We start from the raw sequence: 16,884 nt of genomic DNA, 5'->3' as shown, positions 1-16,884 counted from the left end.
GCCACAGGAGGGAGACACAGCTGGGAGCAATAAGGCTAACGAGACAGGGGAGAGGTAAAACTGAACACACTGACATGAGACATGAACTTTCAGAATAAAACAGGAAACTAACAGACACAGAGAACCAGACCGGACACTGAACTTGACAGGCAGACTCATGAGCAGACACAATAACACCATGGACAGACAGAGGGAACACAGAGAAGTGGAAGCAGGCAGGCAAAGAACAGAAACCTAACAAATGGCAAAATCACAACAGAATACACACTCTGAATGAACAAAAGCATAAGGAACACAAAACACTGAGTCCTCAGACTCAGGACCATGACAGTACCCCCCCCCCCCTCAAGGGCTGGCACCAGACAGCCCAACAGAAACACAAAAACGGACCAAAGCCAAAAAAAACCCCCACGAACCAAAAAACAGAAAACGACCCGAACAGGGCGGGCGGTGGGGGTCCAGGACGGAGGGACATAGTCCGAAAAGGCCCAGACGGACAAGGTCAGGGGGCCGACCCGGAGGCCAAAACAGTTCAGTTCCGGGGGCCGACCGCGTGAAAGGCAGCAGCAGTGGGGCAGGTCCGGAGGCTGGCCACGCAGTAGGCAGTGGTGTGGAAACAGTTCTGGGGGCCGACCGTGCAGACGGCAACAGCGGCGTGGAAACAGCTCTGGGGGCCGACCGTGCGGACGGCAACAGCGGTGTGGAAACAAGTCCGGAGGCCGGCCACGTGGAAGGTAGTGGCGGCGTTCAGGAGGGCGTTCAGGAGGGCGTCCACAGTGGCGGAGATGCCCAACAAGCGGCCTGGCAGATGACCGACGATGTGGAGGTGGTAGTAGGGGACCTGAAGGCTGCGTGGCCCCTGCAGCCCCAGGCGAAGCGGAGGCTGGACCAGACGAGGCGGAGGCGGAGGCTGGACCAGACGAAGCTGATGAGGATGATGAGGATGCGGAGGCTGGACCAGGCGAGGCTGAAGCAGAAGCGGAGGCTGGACCAGGCGAGGCTGATGAGTATGCTGGAGCCGGACCAGGCGAGGCTGATGAGGAGGCTGAAGCAGTGGCTGGACCAGACGAAGCAGCTGATGAGGAGGCTGAAGCAGTGGCTGGACCAGACGAAGCAGCTGATGAGGAGGCTGAAGCAGTGGCTGGACCAGACGAAGCAGCTGATGAGGAGGCTGAAGCAGTGGCTGGACCAGACGAAGCAGCTGATGAGGAGGCTGAAGCAGTGGCTGGACCAGACGAAGCAGCTGATGAGGATGAAGCAGTGGCTGGACCAGACGAAGCAGCTGATGAGGATGAAGCAGTGGCTGGACCAGACGAAGCAGCTGATGAGGATGAAGCAGTGGCTGGACCAGACGAAGCAGCTGATGAGGATGAAGCAGTGCCTGGACCAGACGAAGCAGCTGATGAGGATGAAGCAGTGCCTGGACCAGACGAAGCAGCTGATGAGGATGAAGCAGTGGCTGGACCAGACGAAGCAGCTGATGAGGATGAAGCAGTGGCTGGACCAGACGAAGCAGCTGATGAGGATGAAGCAGTGCCTGGACCAGACGAAGCAGCTGATGAGGATGCTGAGGCTGGACCAGACGAAGCAGCTGATGAGGAAGCAGATGCTGGACCAGGCGATGCTGAAGCGGATGCTGGACCAGGCGATGCTGAAGCGGATGCTGGACCAGGCGATGCTGAAGCGGATGCTGGACCAGATGCTGGACCAGGCGATGCTGAAGCAGATGCTGGACCAGGCGATGCTGATGAGGAAGCGGAAGCTGGACCAGGCGAGGGTGATGAGACTGCAGCTGAGGGCTGGACGGGCTCCTCAGGCCCCCCAACTGACGAGGCAGAAGGCTGGACGGGCTCCTCGGGCCCCTCAGCTGACGAGGCAGATGGCTGGACGGGCTCCTCGGGCCCCCCAGCTGACGAGGCAGATGGCTGGACGGGCTCCTCGGGCCCCCCAGCTGACGAGGCAGATGGCTAGACGGGCTCCTCGGGCCCCCCAGCTGACGAGGCAGAAAGCTGGACGGGCTCCTCGGGCCCCCCAGCAAAAACAGTCTCAGAACCAGTGGGCACTAAAGCCCCTGGCACACACAGGACAGAACCAGCAGGTGCGGAGACCTCTGGCAGAGACAGAAAAGAACCAGCAGGCACACGGGCCTCTGGCAGGGACGCAACAGAACCAGCAGGCGCACGGGCCTCTGGCAGGGACGCAACAGAACCAGCAGGCGCACGGGCCTCTGGCAGGGACAGAACAGAACCAGCAGGCGCACGGGCCTCTGGCAAACACATGGCAGACTGCAGCTGCACAGAGCATTGGGTCTGCTCAGGCAGCGACGGCCGGGTGTGGTCCTCAGCTGGCTTCTTAACCGCCAGGGGTCCTGAGTCTGCTGGGGGCTGAGACCCAGCCTCTGGGGAGGCCCTGGGGCGAGTAACAGTCTCTAAATTAGCCAGTTTCTGAGAAACTAGAGTGGTTTTAATGCATTTGTCTCTCCGCTCAAAATGGGTGCTAGGAACGAGATTCAAAATGGGTGGCACAGACACAGCCTCCAGTATGGAGGGAACGGGTGATCGGGCTAATGGCATAGATGCAGGCTGGGCTAATGAACTGGCTAAAGGCTGATGTACTGGTTGAAGTGAGACTGGAGTTGGTGGTGGAGTGGATGAAACACAGTCAGCTACTGTTATGGATGTTTTGAAAATGCCAACTTGTGAGAGGTCAGTTACCACGAAGGTAGGTAAACGCCGTGTACTGTCTTTACCCTCCCCATGAACGGCCCCAGAAAACACAGTCCCAGAAGCACCAGCGTCCTTAAAACTCACCACAGCTGGTCGCACAGGAGTCCCTGAATCCGGCTGTGGGGTGAAGCGTCGGTGGCGCGAATGTTTCCTCCCCACCGCTGACGGCTCCGACAGGCAGGGAAAAACCTCTGGGGGGTCGGGCCGTGAAACCTCCGGTGGGTGAATCTGAGACGGATGCTTTGTGGCGGTCGTAGTCCATTGTTGCTGGGCACAATTGGCTACTTCCCGAGCTTGCACCGCTTCCTGGGCTTTATGCAGCTCAGCGATTAAGTCTGTAAATCCCCGGACCTGGTGGAGATAGGGATTTCCGGCCAGGATTGCCTCAACGGCATTTATCCCCACAACTTTCGCTCGTGCATTGGAGGTGTGGGTTACCCAGTCCACCAGGCGTAGGGCACGTGTGAGGTCGCTCTCCCCGGCCAAGACCGCTGGATCCATCTTGTGGTCGTGTCGTACTGTCACGGCTGCACAGCAGTCGTGTGGTGAATTGAGAAAAGGATCCAAGATGCAGGCACTGACTGGGGTGCGAGTGAAAATTTATTTGCAGAGGTGATAAAGTGACAAAACAGGAAGAGCAGAGCGGGGAGTAAACAAACCTAAACTGGGAAAACTAAAGAACAAAACTTAAACCAGACACTCACGGGAGGAGGAGCGAAATGCACAAAGAGAGATGGCAGAGAGACGCAGAATGAATACCAGGTAACAGAATAATGCAGACTGACATGGAGTTAAACAGACGACACGACAGAGAGCACAGGAAAACACAGGGCTTAAATACACGGGGAGTAATCAGGGAATGGGCCACAGGAGGGAGACACAGCTGGGAGCAATAAGGCTAACGAGACAGGGGAGAGGTAAAACTGAACACACTGACATGAGACATGAACTTTCAGAATAAAACAGGAAACTAACAGACACAGAGAACCAGACCGGACACTGAACTTGACAGGCAGACTCATGAGCAGACACAATAACACCATGGACAGACAGAGGGAACACAGAGAAGTGGAAGCAGGCAGGCAAAGAACAGAAACCTAAAAAATGGCAAAATCACAACAGAATACACACTCTGAATGAACAAAAGCATAAGGAACACAAAACACTGAGTCCTCAGACTCAGGACCATGACAGCTGCACTGGCTGGCTCCCTGCATGCTTTTAACTCTTTCAGCTTGGCTGGTCCCTCATGGAAATTTATCAAACCTGACTGAAACGCGATCATTTTCTGCATCTCTCATCTTTCTTTCTTTCATTTTCTCCTGCTCCGTTTCCTTTTACAGAAGTGCTTCAGATATTGCCACTGTGAATGTAAATGGTGAATTATATTAAGCATGGAAAGAGTAAGAGCAAGGCTCATGAATCTGTGGAACACAATCAGTGTCAATGTCGGTCCCACTTCTGTCACAGTCTGCATGCATATTGTCAGGATGATGAAGGATATATCTGCCATAGGTGGTTACTCAGGGCTCTGTTGCAGTGTGTGCTATAGTCTTTGAGTGGAGTAGGCTCTCATACAGATGAGCCTCACAGTTGCAGCCCATTAAGGGATCATCAGTCTGGAAAGCCACCACTGTTCAGACTCGCTGGGAGCGAATTGAACAAAGTCATCTGACCAGACTCTCTGCTCCAAGCCTGATGCTCATCACAAAAACAGCAATAAAACTGTGAGCACCCAGCAACGATGACTGCTATTTTTCGCTCACAGAATGTGCAGCACTGTACTGAGGTTACAGCTCTATGGCACTACAGCCAGAGAGCTCACACTTAATTAAAGAGATGATAACTAAAGTGTGTAATTAGCTATTTTCGCACAGTGGGTTCTGAGATCATAAGTAATGTTTGGAGCCGCAATACTGTCATGGCTAAATCCTTTGTAGAGCTATGTCATGTTTATAGCTGAAGATAAACAAATCCTGAGCTCATTGTCATTCTGCAGTGAACAGTCTATGGAGTTTATGAGTTGTTCAATTGTAACATATAATATGATCGCTTCTATTCCTGCCACTCCATTCCTGCCATGCCATTAAAACCACTGAGAGGTTAAGTGAACCTAATTGATTATTGCGTTGCAATGTAATGTTCTGAAACCTTGGTGCCTTGCATGCTTGTGGATATTATTTACCATTGCTGTCAGCACCTTCTAATGGTGGCTGCATCCCCTATCAGGACAACATGGCACATCATACCACAAAACCACACCGGAAGAACAAGAGGAACACAAAAAATAAAGAAAAAATAAAATAAAACCAGGTAGTAACTTTGACTCACTAACTACAGGGATCACAATGGAGTCATGCACAAATGGCATGCTTAAACTTGGTCTATGCACACACAACCCCCAGTACTATTGGTGCACCTAGAAATGGTATTTGGAGTGTATTTTTTAAAAAATTATAGTGATATTATACAAAACAATTTTTGAAGATTTACCAAAACATAATGTGAAGATGTGTCTGTAGATGGCCTGGTCAATCTATGTTCCAGTCCTCTCCTTTATATGTATATATCTGAATTACCCCTAAAAGAATAACACTGTATAAAAGCAGCAGAAATTAGCTTCTTCTGAAGGGCTTAGCCTTCTAGGTAGCATGCAAGTTATTCTGAAGGGGCTAGAGCTGCTACTCTATATTGAATGAAGCCAGCTGAGGTGGTTTTATGTCTAGGATCCGTCCTGTGACAAAGGCAACCGAGGAGGTTGCTTTTGGCTCCCATGTGGTTATCTCTGCTTAGACTGCCGCCGCTGTGATCTGGACCACAATGAAAAGTAGAGGATGGATGGATGGATGGAACCATGGCTACTATGTTTTTTGTGTGTTTCCAGATTCTTGTTGGAGAGCTGTGCGCCTTCTTCACCAAGGCAGAGGGAACCCAGGAGAAGACCATTGTGACTGCAGACTGCTGCTACTTCAACCCCTTACTGAGACGCATAATACGCTTCTTGGGTGAGCATGCTGTAGTGTCTTCCACAGTCCCTTTTTCAGGCTTTTGAAGTGACACATCTAAATCTTTCTAACCATTTTCATATATAAACTGTGGACAGTGTCAGGTCACGATTCCTCCAAAAGGATGGAAGCTCGGTGCAGTGTGCAGGTAGCTGGAGTTGTAACAAACACTTAATGAATTCTCTTTACCTGTTGTATTCTGACACTGACTTGTTTAAACATCACATAGACTTTGAGGTACTGGGCAATGCTTAGTCATTTTCAACAAAGTAATGTATTACTTTTCTTAAAAGTGCAAAATATTCACAGCACTTCACTTGGTCCACATTTTGCGGCGTGTGACCATTAGTAACAAAGGCACCAAGCACTGGGCATGGTGGTGGCAGGATCATGCTGTGGGGATGTTTTTAAGCAGCAGGAACTGAGAACTAGTCAGGGTTGAGGGAAAGATGAACATGGAGTGCAGCAATGTTCAGAGACGTCCATGATGATATACAGCTCCAGAGCACTCTTGGCTTCAGGACTGGGGTGAAGGTTCATTTTCCAACAGGACAACTACCCTAAGCACACAGCCACTGGGTGTATTTTTTCTATTTTTTTCGGTAGTTCTGCAAAGAAGAAACTGCCCTAAAAACAGGTATGCCATGCTTGTAGCATCACATTCCAAAAGACTTGAGACTGTAATTGCTGTATAATATAATGGAACAAGGCTTTACATGACACAATGTGGAACAAGTGAAGCACTGTGAGAACATTCTGGATGAACTTTAATCTACTTTGTTACTTAATTACTCAGCATTGAAAAACAACCTAAAGAGAGTTTAAAGTGATTTCCACAGTTCTACTTGTTCATGTTCTACTATAGAAACATGAACAGGTAGAAATTAATGCTACAATGCTGCAAGACTGACTGCTCATCACTGCTTTCGTTACCTGGGCAAGACTAAACTCTGGCTGCTGGGCTGGGGTCAGCATGCAGTAAGATTTAACGTCACTTTGGGTTCTTGGCTAGCTATTTGTTTGATGGTAAATGGTAATGGGCTCGTTCATATATAGGGTATCCACTCAGCGTGCAGATAACTTGTAACACAAGTAATGACTTTAATGTAACCGTAATATAATTACTGAATTTAGTGCAGTAACACATTACTTTGGGATGTGTTGGACCCAGCACTGCTCGATGGCAGGCTTTAATCTGTTTATTTGTTTTTTTTAACATTGGGGCTCTCACTTACAGGCATCCTCAGTCTATAAATAAGTGCTTCATAAGTGTGTAATTGAATGATGAAAAATAAAAGAGAATAAAAAGTACCATTTAACATTATGAAAGAAATTGCTGAACTGGAAAAACCTGACCTGCTGTTTGTCAGCCACAGCTGGCACATGAAGCTGTTAATTGGATGATCAAATGTGGCATAATGTTTGAGGTAGATTGCTCAGGATCCTGGCAGTAAGGCTCCCATGAATATTAAGAAGCCTACCAATCTGCATCTTGAGCTGAATCAGCTGAGGAGGAGGATTCTGTTGCAATTTCACACATAATAATGTGTTGGGGCTCTTTGAAGTAGAAGCATTTACTACTTTTATCACCTGGTGACGTGTGTCTCTTTCAAAATCTATATTTTCTTTTAATAAAAATAAAATATATGCTTGCTTATTAACTTTTCCACAATTCCCCCTTCTCTACACTCTTGTCCTGTCCAGGTGTTTATGCCTTTGGTCTATTCACCACGACCATTTTCGCCAATGCCGGCCAGGTAGTGACAGGAAACCAGACGCCTCACTTCCTGTCTGCCTGCCGACCAAACTACACAGCATTAGGCTGCCAGTCCACGATGCAGTACATCACAGAGCGACGGGCCTGCACAGGCAACCCACTGATTGTTATGTCTGCACGTAAATCCTTCCCATCTAAGGATGCAGCACTCAGCGTCTACTCAGCAGTGTACACAGTGGTAGGTTGGACAAAACTGGAGGTGATATTGCTACTGTAAAGATTTAAGACTTAACGGGAGTTTCAGATGTGTTCTAGCAATTGAAGCCCACCTGCTGTCTTTACTGTGTTATTTCAGGCCCATGCCAAACTTTCTGTTTTTAGTGAACACCATTGCCACTAGATCTCAGATTAGGATGAAATCAAAGAAGACCATCACATATTAAAGAATGCAGTCATTTGAAAAGGAAAGTTACATAGGGTCCTGTGGAAAACGGCAATAAAATGGCTTGTTGAATTGCTTTTAGCATCCATAACTTGAAATTAGAGATGGACCGATCCGATATTACGTATCGGTATCGGTCCGATACTGACCTAAATTACTGGATCGGATATCGGAGAAAAATACAAAATGTAATCCGATCCATTAAATATCATGAAAGCACCTCACAAAACTTGCAACACACCGTAACTCACCTCAGAACGTTAGCACGTCGGAGCAGTATGCATCATGTGATAGAGCGGCTGTGGCATGCGGGACCTGTCGGTGGTCTGGATAGCATTTGGAGCTTCGCTAGCAACCCGGCATGTCATCTCCGACAAAGTTATCCCCGAGAGAAGTAAAGCAAGTGTGTAAGTCCATCTCTGAATGTTTGTAAAGCATTCCTGCGTTAAGCTTAACAAGCGACTGCCTCTTCTTGCTGCTACTTCAATCATGAAACTGCTTAATGATCAGCTGATCTGCTTTTCTGTCGCGAGTGAGTCCGTCTCTCTGGTTTGTTTTTGGCCCACTTTGCACCAGAAAGAGGAAACCAGTGGCTGAACAACAGCAGCACGTTTAAGCTTGATAAGCTGTTGTTAGAATTTATTTAATATTACTTTCTACTCGAGGATCTTTTTCTACGTAGCTGACGGCTGGTAACTGTGCAGGGGCGGATCTAGCAAAGTTTAGCCAGGGGGGCCGATAGGGCATTAACAGGGAAAAGGGGGCACAAAGACATACTTTTCTTTCTTATTCTCATTTAAAATGTCTAGCTTTTAATAAATAATTATCTGACACCCAAAGTTTTAATTTGATGTAAAATGAATAGAAGTCAATTACTGTATATAGTATATAGTGACTATTAAGTCTAATATATATACCCTAGTAAGCTATAGTACTTTTTCCTTTGGAAAGGTACCATCTGTGCAGTCTGCACTTTTGTTGAAGAAAGATGTTGAATCTATTTAATATTTCTTGAAAAAAAAATTGATTTCTGTGCCTTTTTTTTCACACTGCATCAAATTAAAGTTGATTACGTCGATTAAGCATCATGAGGTGGAGTGTGAGGGGTGGTTCCCTATTTTTTATTTATTTATTTTTGTTGTTGCTGGGAGTTGGAACCCTATTAGTTAGGTTGCTTAATATTTACGCTAAGTACTCTTTAAAATACCAGAATAGGGAGGATGGTGTAGGTTTAAGTTTATTAGATTGATCAGTATTGCTGAACTATGAAATTTTTTTTTTTTGCATACAGGTATAACAGAATAGCTTTAGTGTAGTTGTTGTTTTAAACTTGAGTATGAACTTATACAAAATGCAGCAAGATATTAAAAAAAACAGTTTTGTTGATTAAAAAACACTATATCGGATTCATATCGGTATCGGCAGATATCCAAATTTATGATATCGGTATCGGTATCGGACATAAAAAAGTGGTATCGTGCCATCTCTACTTGAAATAAGTGTTTTCTTTTCTTCTTTAGGACTTTGCTTAAGTTCTTTGAGGTTTGTGGGCACTCATTTATGCACCACTCTGTTATAGTCCTGCTACAAGTTTTCACTTGGGTTGAGGTCTGGACTTTGACTCGGTCAAAGTCGAGTGCTCATCTATCTATCTATCTATCTATCTATCTATCTATTAGGGGTGCAACGATACACAAAATTCACGGTTCGGTTCGGTTCGATACTTTGGTGTCACGGTTCGATATTTTTTCGATACAAAAAAAATGTTCATGCCTTTTTAATTTGTCATTTATTAAAATTATAAATATATATTTTAACTCAAAAGTACAGTTTTTAAATTTAACCCTAACCCTTGTGCGTGTTTTTTATTTTGACAGCGAATGCGCACCTGCGGACCACTTATGTGCAGCCCTGGTTATTTAGCTCGTCATATTGCAGCCACAGAAATTATTTTGTCCATGAAACCATAAAGCTGCACTTTCTTTTTGCCTTATAGTCTGATTTGTCATAACTTCTCCGTTTTGTGGTAAGCTTTTCTTTGGCTGTCACTTCTTCACCCTGACCTGTCTTATTTGGCTCAGCAGAACTAAAATATATATCCTGCTGCTTTTACACACGCACTCACATAAGCTCAGCGATTCTCTGCGCGATCAACCTCTCACATGTTTAAGCTTGCTGCGGGAGATTTCACTTGTCATGTTTGCATAGTAAGCTAACGATTAATAAGACGATGCCAGAGGAATTGGTGCACAAATTATCATCACTCACAGATCAGTGCTGTCGCTCTCTATACACAGTTCGCGCGATTGCAAAGTGAAAGCAAAAAACAAGCGCAAATTCAAACACGATTTCAATATGTCACATATTGACAGTGGCTCACCGATGCCAATGATATAATTACCCAGCTAAATTTCTGAAAGAATGCAAAAGCATTGACATATATTTTTCCTTCCTACAATAGCCCGACGGGCAGGGCAGAGATAGATTTTGGTAGCCCGACTGGAAAAATCGCTAGCCCCAGGACGTCGGGCTAGCGATATTGCGAGCCCTGTATCTGATTGAGGAATCACTCATCTTTGGAAAAGAGAGTTTTTTACAGAGAAATGTCTCTTTCCAAAATAAAAGCTATACTATCCGCTTCTTCTGGGCTATATTCTCAGCAGCATAAGGAGAATCATGTGCTAACAGCTGTCTAAATGACTCGGCTAAAGTTAGTAGCATGCTTGTTGTTTTTGTCTTTGCACTAGGATGATGTCGGCGTAAATGTGCAGTCATATTCGTTGTGTTCTCACTAGTGCTTTCAGGTTAATCTCGTTGAAATGACCTTAACGCCACAACACGGCAAATCTCCGTTAACGAGCTACCGCCGATCGCCCCGTGCATGGGGCTAGACGGCCAACACGTTAACGAGCTTACTGCGCTAACACACTAGTTCCCACTAGGGTTGCCAACCGTCCCTTAAAAAACGGAATCGTCCCGTATTTAGAAACAAAAGTACACGTCCCGTATTGAGCTAATAAGGGACGCACTTTGTCCCGTAATACAGTGAGAATCAAAAGTAGTCTATAACTTTTAATGGAATTAACACTTTGTTTGAAAACATAATTCCCAGCCCCTCTCCTGCTTTGTGACCAATGAGCTGACAGCACACTTATGACAATTCGAGTATGACAAGTCAGATTACCGCTCATCTCATTGGTTGAGGAAAGGTCGCTTACGGAGAAAATACCGGAAGACAACCGATGACCACAACAACAAGCATGGCCAACAGGGAAACAAACGCCGACACTGCGGTGCAAGTCTCGGACGGCACACTGTGCGTCCATAAAATGAAGGTTATAACAGAAAATCTGTCGCTCGCTCTCTCTGTCTTTCACTCACACAGACACACCACCATCAACTTTGCTAAATTGCTAATGAAAAACATTGATCAGGCAGCTGTGATTGAGCAGCAATGTAAATCCAACTATTTTCACGGTTGTTGTGGTCGTGATAATTTTGTGATGCCACATGGAAAAGGCTCGGATGAGCTTTCCAAAGTTCTACAAGTTGTGCCTCCATCGCTTGTGTCCAGATCACACGCTGCACAGCTGTGCTGCAACGTCTTTTTCACCGACGTTTACGTGTTTGCGCGTGAGCAGCTGCGGTGACACCCTCACGAGCGATTGATGATCGGGAGCTGGTCGTGAGGTGTTAATCGCTTCTCGTTACCCCACGTATACTACACGACGCACGATGAAGGCCAAAATCGGGCTGATCACCAAATCGGTCGCACGACTCAAAAATCGGCTCAAAATGGGCCAAAAATCGCACAGTGTAAGCCCAGCATTAGAGCAGCAATGTTTGTTCGCTCAAAGAAAGAAAAAAAAAAAGGCTGCAAAAGTACAGGGAGGAATGGGAAAAGGAAAACACCTGGCTGGAAAAGTGCACTATAAAGCGCACTGCACTGTGTGCTGGCGCACTTTTTCCATAGGCATGCTTCTATTGGTGGGCACATGAAGAACATGAGGGGCGTGAAAGCTCGGGGAACCCTTTACCAATTTTTTGTCCGCCAGGCCATGGCAGAAGCAGATATGGTATGTAAACAGTGGTTTGTTTTTTTTAAACCCTCTGGTTAAGGTTAATATGGGCATGTGCAGTGAATATCAGGGCTATGTGGCCAGAAGTGTAATAATATAATTTATTTTGTGTAATAAACAACTGCAAGGATAGATGATTACAACAAATAGATCACTAATACATAAAAGTAATACATAGATGAATAATGATGATGAGTTAAGATGCGTAATCATGGGAACAAGTGGGTTTACAAACAGGAGCAGCTGATTAGCTTTAGAAAAGCTGAAATAATACCTCAACTGAAGCCAACTGTACTAAATGCACTAAATGTGCACTGTTACAAGAATATTTTTCGTTCTATTGCTTTCTATTAATTTATATAATTTTAAGTTAAGCAGGACAGAGTTCTTTTAAAGAAAGATTTACTTATATTCTCAAAAGTTAAGCATGACAGGCTTCTGTTTAAGAAAGAGACCTGTTTTACTGTGTTAATGTTGTCATTTTGAGCTAAAAATAAATGGCTAAATGATCATTTGTTTCCCATATGGTCATATCACAAAGAATATGCATCTGCTTAAATCAAGTTCAAGTCAAATGGTTAAAAAATAATTTCACACACAAAAAAAGAGCTACCACACTGGGAAGGGTGAAGACAACTGGGTTGCCCGGCCATGGCCACGAGGTGTCCCTTATTTATTTTTCAGGGAGTTGGCAACCCTAGTTCCCACCCATGTAATTGAGCATTGCATGGCACATCCAACATACTGTTTTACTTTAGTCCATGACTCGCTTACCTTCAGGGTCATACGTCACATGAAAACCAAAATAATTCCAAACGCCAGATCTGATTGAGGTTGGGGGAGGTCCATGTTGCAAGGAGAGCTTAACTTCTGTCTTGCTAGCTTGCCCTGCGCTCTTCCTTCTGACTATGCTGTCTGTGTTGAGCGCTCAGTGGATCTGCGCTCGACAGTGCAGCCTAGGCGGAGTAGTCGAACGCAGATTCACTGAGCGCTCAACACAGACAGCATCGTCAGAAGGAAAATTGATAAAATAAATTACAAATGTTGTATTGTTCGATACATATGCGTACCGAACCGAAAGCACTGTATCGAACGGTTCAATATCGATACGAATATCGTTGCACCCCTACTAACTATCTATCTATCTATCTATCTATCTATCTATCTATCTATCTATCTATCTATCTATCTATCTATCTATCTATCTCTCTCACTCACACGTGGCTGCACGGCACTAACGCGTTAAAGAGCTAACCACAGCCTTGCAGCCCCACGCACCAGGCTATCCGCGATAACTCGCTAATGGAGATTTGCCACTTTAATGCAGTTATGGAGTTAAGGTCATTTTAACAAGATTAACGCTGACAGCACTAATATAAATTTAACCTTTTTACCTTTTACCACTCACATTTAAGCAAAACAAGGATGTATGCAAGTAAACAGACCTTAACAAACACATTTGCAGAAATGCTGCCTTCAGTTAAAAAGGCACCACCTACCAATTATTTCAACACTGATTAGTTTGTTTCTACCAGTTTGTATTTGTCATTTGTAAACAATCATTACCACGCTGAACAAGAAATAACACTGGCTGTTATTTGATGTAATCAAGTGGATACTTATGCTGATTTCTGCCACCTCAAAAATTTGATTTGTGTTTAGCCTGAACAAAATTTCAGATTATATATTTCCTCCCTTTGTCGAAACAGTTAACAGGTACTTTAACTTTAAAGGTGGCATAATATGCTCACTTTTATCTCAGTATTTTTATTCTTGTAACTTATCCTATGCTATGCCACTTAGTGCAGTTCCTCAGTTCACCTGCTTTATGCTCCATTCCCTTTTAAGCTAACTTTCTTATGATTAGTTCCCCTTATGATTAGGTAAATGCTGTGTTTAATATGACCATCCACTAGTGTAGCTGAATATATAATGAGAGAAAGTAAGGACAAGCTACATAGGTCCACTTTAACCAGCCAATTACAGGAAGAAAATCTCTTGTACGTCTTATTACCTGGTTTAAAATAGTGATGTATCTTATGCACTTGCATGCTCTTTGTGGCTTTCTGTGTTTGTTGCACCCTACTGTGCGCTCCCTCCCTTATGCTTCTTTGCAGATGTACGTGACACTGGTGTTCAAAACCAAAGGCACGCGGCTCACCAAGCCCACTATCAGCCTCACGCTGCTTTGTCTCGCCATGCTAGTCGGTGTGGTCAGAGTGGCTGAGTACCGCAACCACTGGGCTGATGTCCTGGCGGGATTCTTCACTGGGGGAGCCATCGCTGTGTTTTTGGTGAGGAGAGAATAGAAGGAGCAGAGAGACAGGCAGACAAATAGATTAAAAAAGAAAGACATGTTCTCAGTTTTTTAAGCGCTCCATCTTTGCATGTAAAGACGAGCTTACTTGCCCCTGAGAGCACTGTGAAAACAGCTGTGTAATGTCTCATATGGTAATTTATTATCTTTCTTCATAATCTAAAACAATGTGTCTTAGAAAAATGTCCTGTTAGGTGCTTTTAATTATGAAAAAAGACAAAAACGGTCATTAATGGGCTACATATCAATCAGATGATTAAAGACCACATTAATATCTCAACAGATTAAATGACATTCGGAAATAGGTTTACATGCAATTTTAATATGCTGCACCACAGTAGCAGAAGTCAAGCAACCATTTTTTTAAACCACACCCCTTTTTGTTACTGTTACTATACCTGGCGAGCTTTACATTTTCATGGCATGAGTCATGCTTTGGTTGGTTCTAACTTTCCCGCTATAGTATCTGGTTTTGTTTTGACCAATTGCTTTGGTCCACTATAACAGTTTCCCAATGCAAGTACCACAATAATAAATTACTCAAGACATTTTCTTTGCCTAACTGATAAAGAAATACTGAAAAATAACCTTAATCTGACTATAAAATTGTTTTAAGTGAATTTCTAGGTTACTCCTTAAAATAACTGTAACATTTAAACAGGTAACAAAATGTTTTGTATAATTCATTGAATCAAAGTTGAGAGTCTCAATTTCAATTGTACACAGAGTGTTTCATTTCAAACCTATTATAGTGGCATAGAGACCCCAAATTATGAAAAATCATGTAACTGAAAGTTGCAGACCTAACAGTAGTTAGCGGTGCCTGATAATGTTTTGCAGTTTACACCCACTCATCATGAGCATGAATGCCATGGTAACTTTGGACTCCTAATTATTTCTTTGATATATTCTTTTTCTAGGATACTCTTTAATGACTTTAAAAAGCAAGAATTGGGTGCAAATGTTTGACTTTATTTTGGATTTTTTCTAATCTAATGTAATGCAATACAACCAGCAGCAAAACAACCCCAGATTATGATGCTACCTCAACCATGCCTGAGGCTTGGTGGAGTGTTCTTAGTAGGGGTGGACGATATAAACGATATACGATAGAAACGATATAAATTTGGCCAACAATAGAGATTTTGACTATATAGCTCTATCGCGATAGCGCATGTTGATGATGTCATCAAGCTGCGCCTGTTTTGGTCGAAAGCATCCTGCTATGCGATTGCATTTGTCCCTAATCACCAGAATCCCTCACATTAACTTTTATCGAGTGGAAAGAAAGTTGGCGTTCATCCTCCAGCTTCACTGTGCTAATGTTATGCTAACATAGCTGTGTCGCTAGCAATCAGGTAACACAACATTATATACCAGGTAGTCCAACTTAAGTAACCCTGCAAACGCCACTGCTGTTTACTTTAGCTGAACATAAAACCTTTCTTCAGGAGTGTTAGGTTTTGCCATGTGGGCAGCAGCATGTCTCAGTTGAGCTTGACAGTGCCACCTTTGGAGCAGGGCCTTCTTTCTTGGTTAGCACTGTCTTAGTCCATGGCTGTGAAAAAAACCACATCACTTTGGACAGTGACACTGGTGTTCCAGCAGTTTCCAGGTCATGCCTTGGAACCTTGGTGGTTCCTTGGTTGTTCCTGAATATCCTAACATATTTCTTCTCAGCTGAGGGTGACAGTTGGGTTTTCTGGTGGGGAAAAATCCAAATAACTTGCATTTACATAGAAATATTTGAACTGATGGTGCAGTTGTTGAGACCTTCCCAACTTGTGTAAATCTGTAATTCTCATTCTTAGATTTTCACGTGGACTTTCCCATTCTGAGTATCGAGTAATCCAGAGAGTACTGTCAAATTCTTTTTATGTTGAGTTGAAAAGTTGTAGAACCAGTTGTAGTCAATCATGATCACTAATGAGAGGTTAATATGCCGTGACCATGTCAAGTTAAAAGACAAGAACCTTTCGTACCACATATTAGAAGATTTAAGTGAATGTATGTCGATATCTGAGTATGTTTGAGTACTTTTGACCCCGTGTGGATTGGAGAACAATATTTAAACTTGTCCATTAAAGATGTACACTGGAAAAAGAACAGTTCAAAGTTTTTATCCAAAGCCCAAAATAACTTTAACATTCATGCTCTTTGATAATTCGGTCCTTTTTTCCCCCAAAGCCCTTGTAAACCATTTTGCCACACAGGAAAATCCACTAAGCTGTTACTGAACAATCTGATTAGGTGTTGAATTTGACAAATGGTCAATTTCTCTCATGTGTCTCATTCTGGTCCCAGTTAACTCTTTATGTTGGTTTCTATCATCAGGTGACTTGTGTGATTAACAACTTCCAACAGCTGCAGCCCGGTCTTCCTCCACCGCGACCCCAACGTCCCGAGTCAATGCTGGGCATGCCGATGGTGACACTGCCCTCCGTGGAGAGTCCACTCGAAAAGTTAAGTGGCCCTCAGGTAAGGGGCGGGGGTGGGTGTGAGGCACAACTGTGCTCACAGAAGGGCTGAGATACACACCCCTTGTCTCTTAACTGAATCCGTGACCTTCCTTTTGTTCCTCAAAAAAGAACAAATTCA

General features: G+C 44.3%; 1 protein-coding gene across 3 annotated transcripts in view; it reads left to right on the top strand.

Moving 5' to 3' along the window:
* Positions 1-16,884, top strand: part of plppr2a (phospholipid phosphatase related 2a) — an 87,482-nt gene that overhangs the window by 65,839 nt on the left and 4,759 nt on the right. For 2 of the 3 annotated variants that reach the window (XM_085270315.1, XM_085270314.1), the window contains exons 4-7: positions 5,611-5,731; positions 7,436-7,686; positions 14,087-14,263; positions 16,621-16,764. In XM_085270315.1, coding sequence (XP_085126441.1) covers positions 5,611-5,731; positions 7,436-7,686; positions 14,087-14,263; positions 16,621-16,764 — 693 coding nt within the window. The remainder of the gene's footprint in view (positions 1-5,610; positions 5,732-7,435; positions 7,687-14,086; positions 14,264-16,620; positions 16,765-16,884) is intronic. The other variant, XM_085270312.1, reaches the window with a different exon arrangement.

The sequence above is a fragment of the Mchenga conophoros genome, linkage group LG4 (genome assembly GCF_057382185.1).
Source record: "Mchenga conophoros isolate Kocher_MC1m ecotype Shallow Benthic linkage group LG4, M_conophoros_male_GT1.1, whole genome shotgun sequence".
In the NCBI taxonomy this organism is placed as follows: Eukaryota; Metazoa; Chordata; class Actinopteri; order Cichliformes; family Cichlidae; genus Mchenga; species Mchenga conophoros.
The sequence above is the reverse complement of the archived record's forward strand: the minus strand, read 5'-3'. Positions and strand labels throughout refer to the sequence as shown.